This window comes from Callospermophilus lateralis, chromosome 2 (assembly GCF_048772815.1).
Source record: "Callospermophilus lateralis isolate mCalLat2 chromosome 2, mCalLat2.hap1, whole genome shotgun sequence".
NCBI classification, from domain to species: Eukaryota; Metazoa; Chordata; class Mammalia; order Rodentia; family Sciuridae; genus Callospermophilus; species Callospermophilus lateralis.
Genome location: NC_135306.1, coordinates 121,089,061 through 121,110,480, shown reverse-complemented (window position 1 = coordinate 121,110,480; position 21,420 = coordinate 121,089,061). Strand labels below are relative to the sequence as shown.

At 33.0% G+C, this 21,420-nt stretch overlaps 1 protein-coding gene across 8 annotated transcripts in view; it reads left to right on the top strand.

The window, feature by feature from the left end:
* Gria4 (glutamate ionotropic receptor AMPA type subunit 4) overlaps positions 1-21,420 on the top strand; it is a 329,568-nt gene that overhangs the window by 273,279 nt on the left and 34,869 nt on the right. For 2 of the 8 annotated variants that reach the window (XM_076843817.2, XM_076843811.2), the window contains exons 10-13: positions 3,839-4,045; positions 10,495-10,865; positions 12,928-13,126; positions 19,149-19,396. The exons of 1 other annotated variant lie outside the window; for it this stretch is intronic. In XM_076843817.2, coding sequence (XP_076699932.1) covers positions 3,839-4,045; positions 10,495-10,865; positions 12,928-13,126; positions 19,149-19,396 — 1,025 coding nt within the window. The remainder of the gene's footprint in view (positions 1-3,838; positions 4,046-10,494; positions 10,866-12,927; positions 13,127-19,148; positions 19,397-21,420) is intronic. 5 more of the 8 variants (XM_076843812.2, XM_076843813.2, XM_076843814.2 and 2 more) reach the window with 4 other exon arrangements.

The following is a 21,420-nucleotide window of genomic DNA, read 5'->3' as shown; positions in this document are numbered from 1 at the left end:
TCTTCATTTTAATGATGAGTTTATTTTACTTGAATATAACCATACTGAATATAGTATAGCTAAATCTAAATAGAAAATAAAACTGACACTATCATAATTTTTTATCTTTAAGTCTCATTAACTAGAAGTTTTATAAAATCTGTAGTATTATTGAACTGATGATGATACTGATTTAACTTTTTGCCTTCAAAGTAATCATTTATATAACAACCTAAGGAGGTCAAATCCAAATCTATGCCACATTAAAAAAAAAAGAAAAGAAAAGGAAAGGAAACAAGGAAATGTAGAATATCCAACTGTGTTTCTCCTAATTAAGCTTTAAAAATGTCAAGTGCAAACTAAGATAAATACCAACATTTATTATGGAAATTGTTTTAATAAACTGACAATCACTAACAGGTAATTCATATAAAATAATTTCTAAGAAATTATTGTTCCATAGAGCACAGTACTTGATAATAAAGAAGGAAGGTTACACTGTTTGGAAGGAAGAAGTTACATTTCACTCTCTGATCCTTCCATTGTGATTCAAAATTGAACACTTGGGACTCTATAGGATTGATTTGCAGAGATACTTCACAAGTTCCTCTTAAGGGTTTTCTAGAATTCATTTTTGTTGTTGTTGTTGTTGTTATTATATTGAAAAGATTTGGTATTTTGTTCACCCGTAGTAACCCTAAAACATTGTAATAAATTTCCTCAGGATAGAGTGTTCTGAGAGAAACATGCAGACAACTCGTCATATTAGTGATAAGACGAATAGGGTTGGGAATGTTGAGGATTTGCTTGCTACTCATATGGATTTGTCATGCAGGGAAAGCAAAATGAGCCACACTCAAAGAAACTGGGTAGAGTTGAGCAACATGGTAGACTTTGTGCAAGAAGCTTTTCTCTCTTTGTTCTTCCCACCTCCTGGAGAGTGCTCATCTTGTTTCTTTTAAGCTATATGCATCATTCATTCTGAATCCCAGTCATTATTTATGGTCCTAGTTATGCAAAACATCTAGCTCAATTCACAATCGACATCTTCAGTAAGCTGAAGGTTTTTCTAGCCTTGGCTGGTGTGTTTGGCAGGAAAACAAAGACCTGCAGCACTTCCACCCCCTTCAAAAATAAAATTTAAAAAAAAAATAAAAGAAGATACTAAGTATTTCACTGATATGTACATATGCCTACTTCAAAAGGCACAACCTAGCACTTGTCAGTTTTTACCTCCCCTTTGAAGAACTAAATCAGAAGTTCTACTATAATTACTTTGCAATGAAATTCTTATTTAGGAAGTACTGATTTATCGAGTGTGTTCTATATGGCAGACACCATGAGGAGAAATGAAAGGTTTATCTACATAGTTTTCTCAAAAGACAATATAAAATAAACAACTTCATTTGCTAAAAATACAGAAATAGTTTTCTTTAGTCTTGTTGCCTCTCTTGTTAAATCATATGAAATCTTAGTTGCACATCTTTTAATGGGTATGATAATAAATTTAAAATTTTCCAGATATTTCAAAATGTATGCCTAACTCCCACATTGGTTACTTGTTAGTTCTATTTCAGAACAATGCTTAACTTCCCTCAGTCTTTTAACTTTTCCATCTGCAAAAGAGAAATGCCTACTTTAAAATGTCAATGTAAAATGTTGATGAAAGAGCATAATTAACCCGATCATATATGATACAGAGTAAGCACTAAATAAGCAAGAACTATTATCATTTTTAGTACTAAATTTCATTATTGCTCCTCACCCATTTACACTCCTTTACCCTTATTACAAAGAATTTAGAGTAATTTGATTAGAAGAGGGGGATATTTTTATTATTTTATTTATTTTTATATTCCTAGGTCCCAGCAAATTGTCTGGCATACAATGGGTGTCTAATAAATGTCTGATTAAATAATAAATGTGCTGTTTTAATTAAGCAAAATTTTCACTATGTAATAAAAAGACACTTTAGTAAAGTTGATTATTTGCTAGCCAGGAAAACTTCTATACAGTATATGTATTTGAATATACTTGAATGTAAAATATTTTACAAATATGTGCTCTTGCTTTTTTCTGCATTATCTTTCATATTTTGATTAGGTCATAAAAAGAGAAAACAAAAGAGTAGGCTTATAATAACTAAGATTTTATACCATATTTTAGAAATTAGAATGCTTTGTAGCAATTCACCAATCTCTATAATCATACTCATAATTTAGAAAATGCTTTAAATTTCAGAATATTTTCTGTAAGCTAATAATTTTCATTTTGAAGAAGAGAGAGTGCTTTAATTTTATAGGTGGATAAACTTTCTTTACCCAATTCCAGTTAGAATATTCATCAAATTCAACGAATTAGGAGACCTCTGGGTCACTTGATAATGCCTATCAAGGGTAGTATTTAATAAAATAGTATGAACAATTTCCCACTGTGTAATTATTTAGGGCATCTCTATGAGAAAATATCATGTAATTCACACATTTTATTATTTTTAAAATGGGTTTCAACATTTGCAAAGTACTTATAAGCAAATTCAGAATTAGTGTAGGACTACTATTTTATATAAAATAAATTGCCTTCTAATCCAGAGCTCAGCTTCCTTGACTGTGAATTTTCTAGGGAAAAAGAAAAGATTCTTAGGAACAATTAAAGTTATAATAAAATTTTATAAAAAACAAATGCATTATATCAATAAATCTGTGGCCAAAAGTGGTCAGTCCTTATCTGCATATGATTAAAAAAGCTGAAGTGTGGGCTGAGGCTGGGGGTCAGCAGTAGCGCACTTGCCTGGCATGTGTGAGGCACTGGGTTCGATTCTCAGCACCACATATAAATAAATAAAATAAAGGTATATCAACAACTAAAAAAATATTAAAAAAAAAAAAAAAAAGCTGAAGTGTGACCAGGACAGATCCCTATCTCATGTTCACCAGGCCTTAGGTGGCATTTGCAAAAACAAAATGCCTTTTGCTAACATGTCTCTTTAGATAGGGCCTTTAAATGCTTCAGTTTAGGAGTATGCGTTTTAACTGAAAACTGTCCCATAATTATTAGACACTGGTAAACTTCCACATTGTAAGGATGCTCCTATTTTCTAACTCACTCATAAAACTAAATAGAAATACCACTTGAAGTGTGTGTTCATCACAACTGAAGGAAAATTATTAACTTTTAATAGGAACATATTTCATAATAGACTTAAAATGCATGGAGCACATGCATTTAAAGCCAAAATACTGGACAACTTTAGGAAAGTAAATTTAATGCAAATAACTATGTAAAATTTTTTAAATTACTGATTTATTTCTACTTTGTGTATGACAAATGCCTGCTCTAAGAAAGATTATCTTACTAATTATTAGAAATCAAAGACAAATTATATAGGCCTCTTTCTAAAGGAAGTCACAGCTAAATATAGCTTAAAAAAGCACAGAAGAATATTAAGACACATGACTTTGAATGAAGCTGACTACTCAATAGTCTCTAATTTCATGAGATATTTTGGGAATATAATTTCATTGCCAAAGAAGATAACTTAAGCTGCTCTATAGAGAATTAATAATGGACATTTTTTCTATTAAAGTCACAGTATTGGATATGTAATAATAATTCTGTGGGAAACTATTTTAAAGATTTACTTTTGTTATCCAATGTAAAGCAATTTAATATAATCCTAAGCATATTTATGTATTCATCTGTTTTATTTATTTATTTCTGACCACTCAAAATCACATGTGTAACAGTGCTGAATATACTATTTATGTCAAATTCTGAAAATTATGTAAAGGCAAATTACATAAAGGTTTTCAAATGTTTTTATAATTTCTCCTTTACAGTTTCGCTTCTCTCATTATAGGAATCCCCCTATGTTATGTACAAGAAAAATCACGAAATGTTTGAAGGAAATGACAAGTATGAAGGATACTGTGTAGATTTGGCATCTGAAATTGCAAAACATATTGGTATCAAGTATAAAATTGCCATTGTCCCTGATGGAAAATATGGAGCAAGGGATGCAGACACAAAAATCTGGAATGGGATGGTAGGAGAACTTGTTTACGGGGTAAGCAAATCAATTTATTGAAGAATTTACTTACATGGCCTGAAATTACTTTTCACTTGGGCACATATCAATTTTTAAACGTCTATTACTATTTTATAAGGTTAGAGTGATGTTTCAAGAGGCATAATGTTATTCAATGATTTCCCCATTTCAGTAAAAATGTGATTTCCAAATAATTAAACTGATGTTTGATAGCTTCAAAGTCAGAAAAAAAGGGGGGTGGGAATTCAGGGAAAAAAACAAAAGCATTTGCTTCAGGATCTGTCCTGAAGATACCCTTAAGCTTGAGTCTGGTATACCAGAGAACCTTAGACCTACAAAGCAAATCCATTCAAAGTCTGTCATTTGATAATTACAGGAGCAGACTTTCTTCAATGATATAAAGTTGGTCATTATTTTACCTAGTTATTTGTATCCTTGTTGTTTGTAATTACTCATTAGTAGCTTTAAAGTAACTGATGAAGCAATCACTACACTGCTTTAGTTTTCTATAAAGTATTCATCAACCATGCAAGATTCTCCCAATTTTGCAGAAACACCGTATATTTAAACTTTACATAATGCCATCTTTTTTTTGACACTAGTATACAGAGCAAAATACAAAAGCTAGAATTTTTCCTGAAGTGAGCTTCCCACAAAGTGCACCATTCCTTTCCCCGGAGAGTGTCAGACATCTAGTGTACATTGATAGCTGAGGGCAAACTCAGCGCTGACATTCGTGCCTGAATGAACAAGATCAGGATCACTCTCTTTGGCTACCACTGCAGTGTCAAAATCAAACTGGCAGTTATCAAATGCTAGTGGTGCTATGATATTTCAAAAGTCCAGAATTCAAAACTGTAGCTTACAGTCCGCTCTATTCATTCAGTAATCAATAAAAGTAACATACACTTGAAATATATTCTGAAACTTTATAAGAGCCAATTCGTAATTCACAGATCTCATTTTCAAAGTATACTCTATCTGATTAATCCTCATAAGACTCCTTTGAAATGAAGGATGACACAGAGTGTAAAAAGAGTGAAGATAGAAAGATTTAGAACATTACTGAAGTCCACAGAGGGACTCACTTTTCCAACCAGAACTGCAATTCAATAGTTTCATGATTCTGTATCCTGCTTTTCAGACCATGGAGCAATGACCATTTTCTGTACAGCACAGTACAGTAGGTACAACCTCAGCAGAAAGAGGAAATTGTTTGACATTATAAAGCAATCAGTTTTATATCCATGAGAAAAGAACTGCTGACTGCTTAAGTGGTCCTAAATGAGGGAGAAAATGCAGTTTACAAAAAGCAAGACACATTTTACCACAGGATTCCTGGACAGTTCATACTGAGTTTTAAGTTCCAGGGAAAATGGATTCCTAACATAAATATTCTTTGGTTAATATTTTAAACTTTTGTTACAGTAAGCAACTTTTAGACAAGGACCTTATCCAAGTTGCCAAAACTACAGTGTGGTATCCTTTATCTGAATTACTTGTGATTAGAAGGCTTTTAAAATTTTGATTTCTTTCAGATTTAGGGATATTCACATACACATAATGAGTGAGATACCTGGAGACCCAAATCTGAAACACAAAATTAATTTATGGTTTATATAAACCTATACACATAGCTTGAGGGTAATTTCATGAAATATTTTTAAATAATGTTATGCATGAAACAGAGTTTCTATATGTGAAACCATATGTTGACTCTAACCTATCACATGAGGTCAGATATAGAATTTTCCATTTGTGGTATTATGTTGGCAATCAAAAAAATTTTGGATTTTAGAGCATTTCAGACTATAGATTTTCAAATTAGAGATGTTCAACATGGGCAGTAAATCAATTCCTTCAGAAAACACTACTGAGTATTTTATCTAAAAAAAAAATCATACTTGGATTACTAATTAACTGTGGATCCACCAGCTAACTGACTTACTTTCTAGGGCATTTGTTACACGTCTATCCTGTAATGTCCCCCCAGCCACTGAGCATCACAGGACCACCTCTTGGCAAGTGTTTTGACCAAATTTTATTCGGGGACAATTGTTTAAATAATGAAAACAAATAATATGAAGATAATAGCATAATTAACAACAAAAAAACCATCAATAATACACGCTACATTAACAAAAAGTTCCAAAGTCATGCGGTTCTCAGAGAGAGAAAAGTTTAACATAATAGGTATTAATAATGTCATCCTATTTTTTCAGCTAACCTGTGTTTGAAGACCTCAATCTTTGCCACTTGAGTTGCCCGCAGTTGTCCCAAAAGGAATCTTTTTTCCATGTCTCTTCAACTTTCCACAGGTGTTATACTTTCTTTTCTGGTGTCTACAAAATCCTTCCTTGCTTCTCAGATTTCTTTTTTCTTTTTTACTGCTAACACAAACATGATTATCCACTTTACAGAGTTCCAGGTAAAACTCAATCTTTTCTCTTTTTCTAGACAAAGCCTGTTAGACTGCTGAATTATTTACTTTAAACCAATTTTTTTTCACTTGCTCTTTTCCAACTTTGCTACTATAACTGTATGAACAGATTTCTTGCTTGTGAACACACATCTGAGACACAACACCCCACCACACAGAGGCCCAGGAGCTCAGAGCCTCTCTTACATTTTTAGGTCCTGCCTGTATATCAAGTTCACTCAGATTTCCTGTGATGTGCTGCTGCCCTAGGGTGCCTTCTACTGGGCCCTGCCATACTGTGTGTGTGTGTGAATATGTGTGTGTGTGTGTGTGTGTGTGTGTGTGTGTGTGTGTTTAATCTAAGGAAATATTTCTCAAAACACAAACCATGGCCCACTAGCATCACAATTACCCATGGCATGTAAATGTTCACTACTATTTTACTACTGCATGAAAATGTTGATTCATGAGCCTCACCCCTCTCTCATCCAGAGATGTTCAAGAATGCAAATCTTCCCAACTACTAAAAGAGACATATTACAGACTACCTTTGGGGCATCACTGAGAGGTCATAGGACAAGGCAGACACACATCCCCAATGTTATTAGAGAAAGCCCATTTATGTCTTCTTAACTGATCTTTTTCAGAACTCTCATAAATCTCAGGCTTCAAAAATATGTCCTTTATTCGAATTTGTTCTCACCACCTTCATCCAATATTCACCTTCAGTTGCATCTATTTTTGTATGCTGAAAACACCTTGATTTCTGTTTACATTTCTTTTGTTTTAAGGTTTCTTGTGCCGCCAGTAATAATGTGTAAATTAAAACATTCTAGAAGATGCTACATTGAACAAAGTATGTTTAAAGTGACATTTCACATCAGTGAATGGATGCAAACATTATTCTTTCATTCCTTTTGGGACAGCAGAACAATCAATTGGAAAATTAGAAATTCTGTAACACTTCATCATGGAATATACCAAAATAAATTATAAACTTACTATAAATACTAGAAAAAATAATATTGATATGAGAAGGATTTTTCTAAAGTATGACACAAAGGCTGCTAACCCAAAAAGATAATTTTATGTAGCTACAACGAATTTAAAACATATATATTGTGGAAAAACACCATTAACTAAGTTGTGAAAACAAAACAATATATAGAAACATATATTGAAAATAAAAGTTAACATTTTATCAATTTGAAACCACTTATAGCTGGGTGTGGTGACACACACAGGCCTATAATCCCAGCAACTTGAGAGGCTAAGGCAGGAGGATCACAAGTTCAAAGCCAGCCTCAGCAACTTAGTGATACCTTGTCTCAAAATAAAAAATAAAAAGGACTGGTACTGGGGCTGGGGTTGTGGCTCAGCGGTAGAGCACTCGACTAGCATCACAAAAATAAATAAATAAATAAAATAAAGGTATTGTGTCCAACTACAATGAAGAGAAATAGTTTTAAAAAAGGACTGGTGCTGTGCCTCCGTGGTTATGCACCCCTGGCTCAATCATCATTACTACAAAAACAAAGAATAAAACCACTTTTAAATTGGAAAGTAAAAATCAATAGTCTATATGAAAAAAATGGGGTCAGATTCTGATAGTTAATGAATAAAAGAGGTGAAAGTAGCCATTTTTTATTAAAAAAATCCAAATCAGAACAATGAAATTTAATTTTTCACAAAGAAAACAGATAATGATAAATAAGATTAAAGACCAACAAGAGATGTTCAAGGCTATATGTGCTTTTCACATAGTGCTGGTGCCAGTAGAAATCTGCATTGTTTTTCTGAAGAAAAGTAAAGTAAAATATATCATGAGCATTAAAAAGGTCATTGTTGTTTGGATTAACAATTTCCTATGGAAACTGGATTGGTTTTTTGTTCATTTGTTTACTTTTGGGTTTTGCAGTACTGGGAACTGAATTCAGGGCTTGGCAAGTGCTTTACTGCTGTGCTACCCCTCAAACCATAGAAATTTATTTTAAATAGTAAGATGTATGTGAGGATTTGCCTTTAAACATATCTGCAGTCACTGTTTTAAATTACATAAAAGTAAAAAATAAATAAATAAATTCCATGATATGAGTGTTTGAATAAAATTTTATATTTTCATTTAATAAAATATTTTCAAGCATTAAAACTTATTTATAATTTGGATGCTGAAGTGGAAAAGTGTTAGTCATATTCTTTGGAAAGAGAAAAGAAATTATAAAGCATAATGTTCTGTAGTATCAAATATTTTAAAAAAGAAAAAAATATTTATAGAGCAAAGTCTAATAAGGTACATTGTAAGATAAAAAAAAAGAGTGATAGGAATAAGATAATTTTCTAATTTTCTATCTGTTTTTATATACTAATTTTTATAGCCAGTTCATATGTTAATTGTTTAAGAAAAATTACATTTATCTTACTATAGAAAAAATGATAGCTTCCTTTAATATTCTGGCTCTTGCAAGTTGTGAGCATTTGTGATGAGACTGAAGTTCAATCCCACATGAAGATATATATGGCCAGTTCCTGGTCTCCCAGCAGAGTGCATCACTATAAGTCCCTTACCCAGCCTCATATTCCACCGGTTTTTGTATGAACTGAGGTCACTGCATCAAACCAGGAGCCTGGAATGTACAGGAGTTAATGTAAGAGTGGCAGCTTATAAGTAGCAGCTTGTGTCTGGCTGTTCCTGACTCCATTTTTACGTCAGATATTTTCTTTTTAAAAGAAGTAATCAAAATCGCTTTTTGGCTAGATCATGTAACAACTTGGTTTTTACACCATATTTCACATAGTTTGATCTTAGAGGGGGCAGGATTTAATTTTGTTTGATCATTTTATTTTATTGATTTTAGAGGTAGCTTGGGCCCCAGAGCTGCCATAATGTGTGAAACCCTCAGGCTGAGTCTTAGTCCCATCATCTACAAGAAACAATAAACACAAGATTGTTGGGAAGTCTAAATGAGCAGTTTAAAACATTTAAATGAGCATCAGATACACAATCTCTTAATAAATGCCATTTTTTTTTAAAGAGAGAGAGGTAGAGAGAGAGAATTTTTTAATATTTATTTTTTACTTATCGGCGGGCACAACATCTTTGTTTGTATGTGGTGCTGAGGATCGAACCCGGGCCGCACGCATGCCAGGCAAGTGCGCTACCACTTGAGCCACATCCCCAGCCCTAAATGCCATTATTAATGGTTTTAATATATAATACAATAAACCCAATAAGGTAAACAGGCAAAAAAAAAATGTCCTCATTTTAGAGACACAGAAACAGGCTCAAAAATTTGTTCAGAATCACAGAACTCTGAAAAGGAAGTTAGTGTCTTATGATCATGATATCTGAGAATTGAAACTTTGTTCCAAAATTATTTTTTTAATTGGCAGTAGAAAATAAAGTATGTGAATAGCAAGAAATAAATGCCAGTTTCCAGATTTTTGTGCATGCTCTTAATTGGAAAATATTGTCAAACAATGGGTTTTCTTTTTATCATACAAACACAGACTTTATGACTGGTTTTCTCAGAGTTGGTAAGAAATAAGAACAGACTATTTGAAATTTGCAATTCATAAACTTAAGGGCTGGCCAAGGAATGAATCAGTGGCAACATTCCAAGTGCAACAGAAAAGGCAGCAGCATAGCACATTCCTGGCCAAGAATTCCGAAATTCAGCCATACGGAAAGACTATTACTTCTCTAATGCTGCACTGTCCCAGATCTTTAAAGACTAATAGCAGTAACTGGTGTTCAAGTTACTTTTGCTTATTTACTCTTTCTGTTTCACATCCTTTTATCTAACTGCCAGCACCAATTAAAATGTTTTATGAAATTTAAGTAATATCTTATGGAAACAAATTACTATTGATGTTTATTTCTATATCTAGGATCATTTGTTGTTGATACTAAAAAAAAAAATTAAAAAAAAAAAGAAGAAAGAAATTAGAATGAGTGCATGACTAGTTACCTTTGAATGAACCACCCCAGAGCTGATTGCTTTATGAAATTCATTAACCTGTGTGTTTCCATGTGTCTTTTCTCTTATAGAAAGCAGAGATTGCTATTGCCCCTCTGACAATCACTTTGGTACGAGAAGAGGTCATTGACTTCTCTAAGCCCTTCATGAGTTTGGGTATATCTATCATGATCAAAAAGCCTCAGAAATCTAAACCAGGAGTGTTTTCCTTCTTGGATCCTCTGGCCTATGAGATTTGGATGTGCATAGTCTTTGCCTACATTGGTGTCAGCGTGGTCTTGTTCCTAGTTAGTAGATTTAGTCCGTATGAGTGGCACACAGAAGAGCCAGAGGATGGAAAAGAAGGACCCAGCGACCAGCCTCCCAATGAGTTTGGCATCTTTAACAGCCTCTGGTTTTCCCTGGGTGCTTTCATGCAGCAAGGATGTGACATCTCACCCAGGTTAGTTTCAAAACTCACATTCTCCACTAATTTCCAAGTAATTCCAAATGTTGTACAGAGTATCTCTCTGAGTTCTTTTCCTGGCTGCACAGCATTATTTGAAATTCAGGGAAAAAAAATCAATTCCCAAATTAATATAAATATATTCATAGATCAAGTTTACCAATAGAAAAGTAACTATGAAACGTGTAGGAACTCTTGAAAATCATTTGTATCAATATTTCACTCACTCTTTTGACAGAAGGAAACTGAAATATAACTCCTTTTCATTGTGTATCCTTTTCAAAAACAAATGTTGCTTTTACTGTTCATCATTAAAAAATTAATGTTGCACTTGATATTCAACCCCACTAGTTTAATGGAAATTTCTGCCATAGAGTTTCCTAAAATTTCAGTCAATATAGTTTGTACCAGAGATTGTTTCACATAACAACACATAAATAAGCTCAGCAGTAGGAGAAAAAAAACAACCATTTAGGCACAGGACTATGGTACCCTTCCTTTTTCTAACATTTAGACATTTCTCAGTTACTATGTTCACCAAAAACAAATCTTATGAATTTAATTGACTGTTTACTAGCACTATACACATACACACACAGAGAAACAGAAAGAAATAGGGAAATACATACTTTTATATAAATTTCTCAAAAAGGCATTTTAACCACAATGTAATTGGTATTCCTAAGACCCAGGAAAACTATAAATGCTTAATTTCCAGTAACATAGAAATCTAAATTAGTAACTTTCAATGAATTAAAAGAGAAAGAATTAAAGCAAATCAAATAATGTGTTTTTAAAAAGACAAGGTAAAGGAAACATTAAGTTAAAAACCAGTAAAAAAAAAATATATATATATATATATATATATATATATATATATATACACACACACACATACATATACATACATATACACACATACATACATACATACACACACACACAGACACACACACATAGTGAAGTCAACCTAAGGGTGTTTTACTATTGAGTTACATCCCCCGTCCCTTTTATTTTTAATTTTGAGACAGGGTCTCTCTAAGTCACCTAGGATGACTTCAAACTTACAATCCTCATGCCTCAGCCTCCCAGTTGCTGGGATGACAGGCATGCACAGTTGGTGCCCAGCAACATTTTTATAATCATGAGTAATAAGGGAGCACTTTAAAGTTACCAATTCCATGGAAAATATGAAACGGTACTTCACATTTCATGTTTAACATGAAACATGTTTAAAAACTGTTTTCCACAAGAATTTTAAATAGTTTAATGATCCCCATGAGTGAAATCAGTTGTGTATATTCCCTGGATTTCTGGTTCATCCCATTTTAACTTTTCCTCTGCATTCACACTCACCTATACATCCTTAATAACCAGAGAAAAGGTGAAGGGAGAAAATGTTCATACCAGTATGGAAAGATATTTTAGGACATGGCTTATCCTCCACTTGGCTCAGAATTGGAATGCCAAATGAAAAGCTATCCTCAACTATGATCATCAATTTGAGACCAATTCTAGGCTCTCCTCTGGTCTAGCCTCACCTTAGCCTGTGTTCCATCCGTCCTTGCCAGGCTCTGATGGAAGGTAAACACAAGGTCTGTATCTACGAATTTATCAAATCTAAGATCCCATCATTGTACAGATGTATTGCTGTTCTATGTACCATTAAGAGAGTAACAACATTACCACATAAACTATGATACTATATTTTATCTCATCAACCTTAGCCTAATTTCAGAGGTGATAAAATTTAAGGGACATAGGATATTTGTGGGTTTGTGCATGTATTTCTCTTCTTTATTTAAAGGAACTACATTAATTCTACTTTTCTGTCAATGAAATGACAAATAGAAAATTTTTTCCATATTTCCAGTGGCACTTGTATATTACGATACAAAATATAAGATTATACAGAAACACTAGAATCATTCTTGAATAGACTATCAGAAAATAAAATGATACTTGCAATTGTTATTTGTAAATATGCTCAGTGACTTGAGGGTGTTTCTTCTATGTTGGTTGGAGAAAGAAAAACATGAATTACTTTATCCATGTTTAGATCCCTCTCAGGTCGAATCGTTGGAGGTGTTTGGTGGTTCTTTACACTCATCATTATATCATCTTATACTGCTAACCTGGCTGCTTTTCTGACTGTTGAGCGAATGGTCTCCCCAATAGAAAGTGCAGAAGACCTGGCCAAACAAACAGAAATTGCCTATGGAACTCTGGATTCAGGGTCAACAAAAGAATTCTTCAGAGTAAGTTAAGAAAAAAAAATAAAAATAAAAACCAACAATGACAAATCACATGTTCCTCATTTTGAAATTCAGGCATTCCCTTAATAATTATATTATTGATTTAGTTATTATAGAGTCTGCACACACAATGGTAACAACTGTGTTTAATGCTAATACTTCTTGAATTTTTAATTAATTTAATTTGCAAAACCAAATTGATTTTTTCACATTGCAAGAGGAACCCTAAGACATATCAGTAAAAAGGTAACTAAAGCAACTTTATAGAATAATTTATTCAAAACTTTCCAATGTTGGTAATGCTGTGATAATGTGTTGGATTGGAAAAGATTGGATTTCTGTACATTTTTGCACTAAGAGCCTAAAAATGAAAGCAAATTTACTTTCAAAGGAAACATTTAACTTGCTGCATTTGAACCTGAAAACCTTATTTGCAGATTATACAACTTTTATGAGTTTCATTATTCTGTAATATATTCTGTAACAATGGGTTTCAAAGTAATGTATATTTTCTCACAAAATATTAATAGCAAGATCTTATTAAGTTCAAGGTCCTTCTGTAAGACATTGTATGATGTTTAGTTTGTGCAGATTTCTCTGCTTGCAGATAACATTTTTCAAACTTATACAATTGTTTTACATGTATAGATATGATTCCTTGAGTTTTCTATCAGTATAACCAAGTTTTATTATTGTTGCTGTTTGTAGATATTTGGTCCATTATGTGGTTCAATTTTTTGATCAGTGTTTCCTCTTTTTATTCTGGTTCCACTTAAGTCCAGAGATATACTTGATAATGTCTGATCACTAAGAAGAGTTTTTGTGTGACTTCAGAACAAAAAAATAAATAAATAATAGCCAGACTGAAATTTTCACAAATATTGAACTAGGTAATATAGAACACATTTTGTATTTAATATCAATTGTTCAAAGACTAGAATTTTAATAATATTTAATAGTTTGGAAGACATATATTTCATTATTTTTAAGTTTTAATGATAGCTCATTATTCATGCTTATATACAACATTTGACATATTACATTTCATTTCATATATTAATATTTAAAATATTCTCACTCAGCTTGTAAAATTAAAATGAAATGAACTATTCTTTAAGACAGTTTTAAGTTTCATGTACTTGAATTTCAGTTAAGTGCCCTTTTCAAAAAAGATTTGATAATGATATCCAAAGATACTACGAATGTTTACATAAAATTAAATCAGGAACAAATCACTCAAAAACTCAGTCAAACACATCTTTGGGCATCTTTTTAAAGAAACCAATGAACAACATGATTTTCAATGATTTAAAGCATTGTTAATAGATATAACTTAAAAAGTAGTGGAAAAGTATTTGTAGATTTTTCTAAAACTCAAGTAATTGTCAGAAAGTCTGTCAGTTTAAAACTGCTTCTACAGAAAAGTAAGTGGGTAAAATTTACTGGCTTTGCCTAGAACCAATTCTGTGTATATATCAAAATAGAATGCAAGTTTTTGCTATCACTTGCATTTTACTGAAAAGTGATGGCTGATTGTCATTTAAATAAAGAAAATATTTGTGGGTTCATCATTCTGCCTTGAGTGATAATGTAAAAATAATTTTCACATTGATTTCCTGAAAATTTCTCACAAATAACACATTATAAAGCTCTTTAACAACAAGCCCAGTTAAAATATGTATTTATAACCTTCATAAAATTTAAAAGCATTGCTCAAATTCTCAAGAGTGGGGAAGTGGACAAGAGAATATATTGATCAGAAGTGTGGGGCTACAGAACATGTCTTCCAAGTTCAGAGTCTTTCCATGCAAGCTGGGCAAGCACTATGCCTTGTTTCCTTTCTCTCTCCACAACTTGAGTTTTAAAATTGGGGAAAAAAAATTTATAAGCATAGGTATTTATTGCTGTAGAGCACTCTGAATCCCAATGGAACAAAAAAATATTTTCCCTGGGTAGCACACTTTCAAGAATGCATAAATTGGAGTTTTCTTGTAAAATTGTCATTCATTTCCTACCTTGTTTGCCTCCTTCCTTTCTTTTTTGTAATGACCTGGTTTCAATAAATGATTTGTCTGATGGGTGGAAGAAACGGAATGTGAAGGGTATTTTTGTACCTGTCAAAAATATCTTCACCTAGGAACCCAGTAATGACATATCTATCAGCCCCACTAAGCTGCCTTGGGCAGTGACCTATACTAAGCACTTCAAAGAAAGTTGCAGTTATAATCAACTGAAAAAGAATTAGGCCATGTCAAGATGACATTGAATTAATATGTTATCTTATCTTGGTTTTGCCCCATTATGACACTTAATATGTTTCATGTTCTCTGCACCTTTTTAAGCACAAATACAGAGACGTTAGAAGAACATCTGTACTTGTCGCTTACTGGCGATTTTGCTGTTTAGACGCTTGCATATTACACACCTGATTCAAGCATACTGGTTTTCATTTCAATTCAGATATTGTCTTCTGCAATCATGAATGCATAAGTGGGGTAGATTACTATCTCAAGGTTTATAATGTTATCAAATTCCTACTGATGAGCTATCACTAGAATACCAGTCTTGCTGCATAAGCTACAAGAAGGGGAAAGCAATCCACCTGATAGAAACATGACCATTAACTGTAATGCATTATATTTATACATATTTTCTATTAAAATAAGGTATGGAAAAATATTTTTATTTATCTATTTTTGTGCCAGGGATTTAAACCAGAGGCTCTCAATCCCTGAGCCATATCTCCAGCACTTTTTATTTTTTTATTTTGAGACAGGGTCTCTCTCAGTTGCTAGGGCCTTGATAAGTTGCTGAGACTGGCTTTGAACTTTCAATCCTTCTGCCTCAGTCTCCCAAGCCACTGAGATTACAAATGTACCAAACAAAAAACACTTAATTTTTGAGAAATTAAAAGGATAGCACATTTTTTTAAACTCCAAGAATTGTTTTAAACAATAAAATAATGCTTTAAATCAGAGAGCTTCCCAAGTATTTTTTACAATAGTGATGAGACAAATAGACCCAAGCTTAATTTCCTAATTACAAAAAAAAAAAACTCTCATATTATCTTTGCTTATTACCTAACAGCATATTTACTCCCCATGCCTGACCTTAAAGTACATGCTACAGTGGAAAATTTAAGTAAATTAAGAGTTCCATTTTCATTGTATTTATGAGCTTACTGAGTCTGCAAAAATTTCCTCATCTTAGCCTTTCTCATCAAATTTATAAATATTTGCTTGCTTTAACCCTGCAACAAACATTCTCTTTCAGTCACAAAAAAAGCAGTGATGCATGCCATTTCCAGTCCTTTGCCTCTTGATTTCCCCTCATTCTTTTACCATGTACCTGGTCTTATCTGCATCATGTCCCTTTAAATCAGAATCAGAATTCCTGAATATTAACATGGTGACAAATGGGCTGTTCCCCCCACCCAAAGAAAGTTGCTTGCAGCTTCCTATTTTTTTTCACTGACAGTCTGTATTTTACAGTTTCTATTGTACCTGAAACCTCCCAAATTTAGCACAACTGTTCTACAGATTCTTCCTTTTCTTGATTTTAAAGAGATCTAATCAAGCCAGGCATGGTATTGCATGCCTGTGATGTTAGTAACTCCAGAGGCTGAGGCAGTAGGATCTGAAGTTTGAAGCCAGCCTGGGAAACTTGGCAAGACACTGTCTCAAAATTTGAAATATATAAAGGACTTGGGGATGTGGCTCAATGGTAAAACACCACTGGGTTCAATCCCCAGTACCACAAAGAAAAAAAAAAGTTTGAGTTCAAATCTTTCTCATTTAAGTATACATAATTCAATGTACTTAAACAAAAGCAGCAGTAATTTTATTCACATTGGCATTATAAGAATGGACTATCAAAAATTATCAGTGATCTAAAAGTCCTAAGCCCTAAGAATATTTTTTCCCATTTTGCTATGCTAGTTTAATTTAACTATCCTGTTCCTTTAATGTGCTACTTAACTGTAACTGGAACACTACCAAATAAATGGCAGGTTTCTGATTTCTTAAAATGTTCAAAAAATATTTCAATTAAAACAATTCACTGATTTTATTTCTTCTGTTTTTAATGTATTATACATAGTAGGGTTTACAGTATATGTGGAGACTTATACCTTTTGAGGTGAAACTCTGAAGTTATATTTAAAAAAGTGATTATATGTCTAAAGGATGTTGTTTACCAACATTTGTCTGATTTTGAAATCATCAGAGTAAATATATGAGGACAATCTCTATTATGTGATCCATGGAGTTTATATTTTTCAGAATTAATTACAAAATGAAAGAGATTATTCTCTGGAGCAGAACTCTAGTTTTAAAAAAGGGCTGAATGAGGCCTACCAATGTGGCTTAATGGATCCTATGGCTGGGTTTGAACCCCAGAACTCCTCTATCTGGAATACACATAGAATATTTACAACTGAATTAACATGTTGACATAGAATTTCCTATCATGAGAATTTCCCACCAGAATTAACCTGTCAAACACCTAAACATACACACACACATACACACACACACACGTACACACACACACACACACACACACACACACACACACATACACACCCCACAACCATACTATGGGATATTTTCAAGTGTTTGTAGTATAAAACTATTTCACAGAACAACACAGCATGTCTATTTTCCATTTGACATTTATCAATGTTTGAATATACTTTGCTTTGGTTCACATATTTGAGTCAATCTTGTTTGGTTTATTATTTAGGTTTATTGACTACTAGTTTCCCATCTTAGAAAGTCAAAAATTTGAATCCACTTTTATCAGTCTTTTCTTTGTCCACCTGAATAATTTGCTTTTGCCCAAATACATGTATCCCTAAATTTGGTATTTAGGACAAGAAGAACTGCTTCTTATCGGATTCTATATTTGGTAAACAAAGGAATATTAATATAAATAAATGTGTTTATTATTTAGAATTATGCGTCACACATGAAATCTAAATGAAGCCTCAATTACTTTTTTATTTAGATCCAGATACAAAATGTTTGCACTTGTTATTGAAAAAAATGTAATCATAAAAGTTTATGTGCATTATCCTATTATCAAACATCAAATGGAGTTAGACCTTTCTATCTTACTAAATGTATGTTTGAAACACATTTGAGTTCATTTGGGTATAATTTCACATTAAAAATGTATGTGTGAATGGAAAAAAATATAATGTCAATGCAGATGCTAATAAAAGGACCTGGGTAAATTAAGTAGCCGGAGCTCAGGTAGACAGAAGTAATTTATAGAAATAAATGTTTCTTGGCTGGAGTCAGGATATGAGAATGACTCATCAAAACACAAAGTAGGAAAACAGGAATCACTTCTCCTTAAAGTTTGATGTATATTCTATCTGGAGATTTTTGTCAGACAATGTCTAAAAAAATATTTTGACAAAACTAGAATTTGATTCATATGTTGTGGATATTTGCTTTTTATACTATAGAAGATTTCTCTTCTTTCTTTGATGTTCAATTACTGACTTGATATGACCCATACATTTATGTATGTCTTCCTTTAGGTATGAAGAAAGATAAAAATAAAATAACTATCCTTATTGGTTTTAATTCAGATATAATATTAAAAGGAGTTCTGTCAAGATAAAAGGACTAGATCAGTCTGGTCTTTTTCGAGTTTATCATGACTGTGATATAAAACATGATTTTAAATGTTCATTGCTGTTCATGGCCTTGTATGTTTAAGACGAATAATAAGTTGGTATTTAAAAATAATTGAGTATAGTAATTTTTTTATTATGGCAGGAGGTACAGGCCTCTTAAAATATCACTTTTGAATGTCATTTCAGTGATTTCCTTAAATAGTTTCAAAGGATATTTTTCCAATAGTGAAAGAATAACCTTACTATTATGTTACTGGTATAGCAAATTAGAGGGCAATGGGAAGATACTAAAGGGCTTTATCATTCTTTTTCCTTCGATCAATTTTAACTTGTTGTTCCCTTCTTTCCTGTATTTAATTTTATTTCAATTTCCTCCAGAGATCAAAAATAGCAGTGTATGAAAAGATGTGGACCTACATGCGATCAGCAGAGCCATCAGTGTTCACTAGGACTACAGCTGAGGGAGTGGCTCGTGTCCGCAAATCCAAGGGCAAATTTGCCTTTCTCCTGGAGTCCACTATGAATGAATACATTGAGCAGCGAAAGCCATGTGACACGATGAAAGTGGGAGGAAATCTGGATTCGAAAGGCTATGGAGTAGCAACGCCCAAGGGTTCCTCATTAAGGTGGGTGGAATAGTATAACAATATAACATGTGTTGTTATAGTATTCCACCTTCCCTGATGTCCCTGAAAGAATTATTTTGTTTTGTGTGTAAACATGGTATGTTTGTTTGTTTTATTTTCTTTTTCTCCATTTCATATTTTTTGGTCAACAATCAGGTAAATTTTTTTTCTTAATTTTAGAATAATCTAGTTGATATAAACCTTTGAAGGCCATATAAAAACCAAACTGGTTGAACACTAGCTGTTTCCAGTGGGCCTAAAACAGGGGTAGCATATACTTCTAAATCTCATCAACATTTTTTTGGCCACCCAAATCTACACTGTCATTGTGTCAGTAATAACTCTACATTTTATCATTTTTTTTTTTTAAACACATTGCCTGGCCTCTAGTTTCTGACTAAGAAGAAATTGGCTTCTTGCCAGCCAACCATATTTTTTTTTCCATTTTGATGTTTCATTTATTATGGTGTCATTCTATTTTATATTATCTTGAGATTATGTTGGTGCCAAGTTTAAAACCACATCTATTTATAAAAGCAACCAAGATCAGGGAAAAACAGGCTCTGGTTTTATGGTGCTTACTCAAGTCACACTCCCACCTATTTTAAAGGGAGTGTGGTGTAAGTAAGATCTGTGAAATTAGATCCAATGACAATACAAAAAATGTTTATAGAGAAGCCCCTTAAATGTGCTTCGTGAGTCAAGTGTTACACATGTGGGGTAAAAGTGAGACTTTCATTCTTATGGAAATATTGGTTAAATCTGCCCTTTTTATCCTCTTGGTCCTGGACATAGAAAATTCACATGTTTATGTCCAGGAGGCAGAATTTCCTATTTTCCTTAAGCAATAAAGGCTGCTGTTGAATTGATGGGGCTAGAGCCCATCACAAGTGATGACTGACAGATTACTCTGGTCTCAGTGCTGCTTAGGAGGGATGCACACAAAGCACAGATTCAAGAGGAAATCAGAATGTTTGCTAAAGGACTTAACCAAGAACCTGGTCTTGAAAAATGATGTCTCTGGTAAGCCATTCAAAAATGAAGGTAATAAGACTTATACTATTGCCCAGCACAAATGAAAGCAATATAAACATCATATGATTGTTTTCATTGATTTCAAAAGGGGAACTACAGAATACTTTAAAATGTGCATTGGGTGGGGGAAGGGTTGAGAGATATAAGAAACAAATACCAGTACTGAAAAGGGTTGCATTAAACCAATATTGTGTATTTGCAAGCAACACTGTAATCACTAATAGGGGTTTTAGGGTGTATTATGAAAGGAATGGTTTTCAAAAGAATATCGATAAAAGTTAGTAAAGACAAATTTGGGTGTGAACTTTGGCAATTCTGAAGTCTGGTTTATTTGAACATACATCCCATACAAAACTGGAAAAATGTGCAGGGAGAAAACCAAACTAATAAATTATCCACAATAGAATTCTACCCAAAAAAGGTTTCAATCATTCAGAAACCTAAACTGGCATCAGGGTAGTTGGCCTTTGATGATATATTTTGTATGATGCAGTATGAAAAATATGTAATTTCAATGAGGTCGAGTAAGCTAATAAATTTCTGTTGTAATAGTAGTCACAAGAGCACCTTAACATAAATATTTTTTAAAAATAGAAGGGGTGAAAGAGACAGTGGTTGATATGTAGATCAGTGTTCAGACTATTGATTACATTCACTGGATGTCTCTTTTGCTCTTAATTAATTCTCTGTGGATGTAGCTGCCTTGTCCTCTGTCTTGTGTGTACTGATAAAGTCAAGCTCCAGGGACTAAAATTGGCCCTAAGATACCGGAGCGTCTGACTGCCATTGATGGCAAGAGAGTTCCCTCTTAAATGTGCCACTTTGTCAAATCCACACTACAGGGATTGTTTGGGAAGATGCTGAAGGGCTTCATCTGTCTAGAACTGTTTAATAATCAGCCATTGGCTTCCCCCTCTTTTCCTGTCCTTGCCTGGATCTTGTTAATGAGGCAATTGTTAAACTCGGCTTCCTGGATGGAGAGTTTGTTT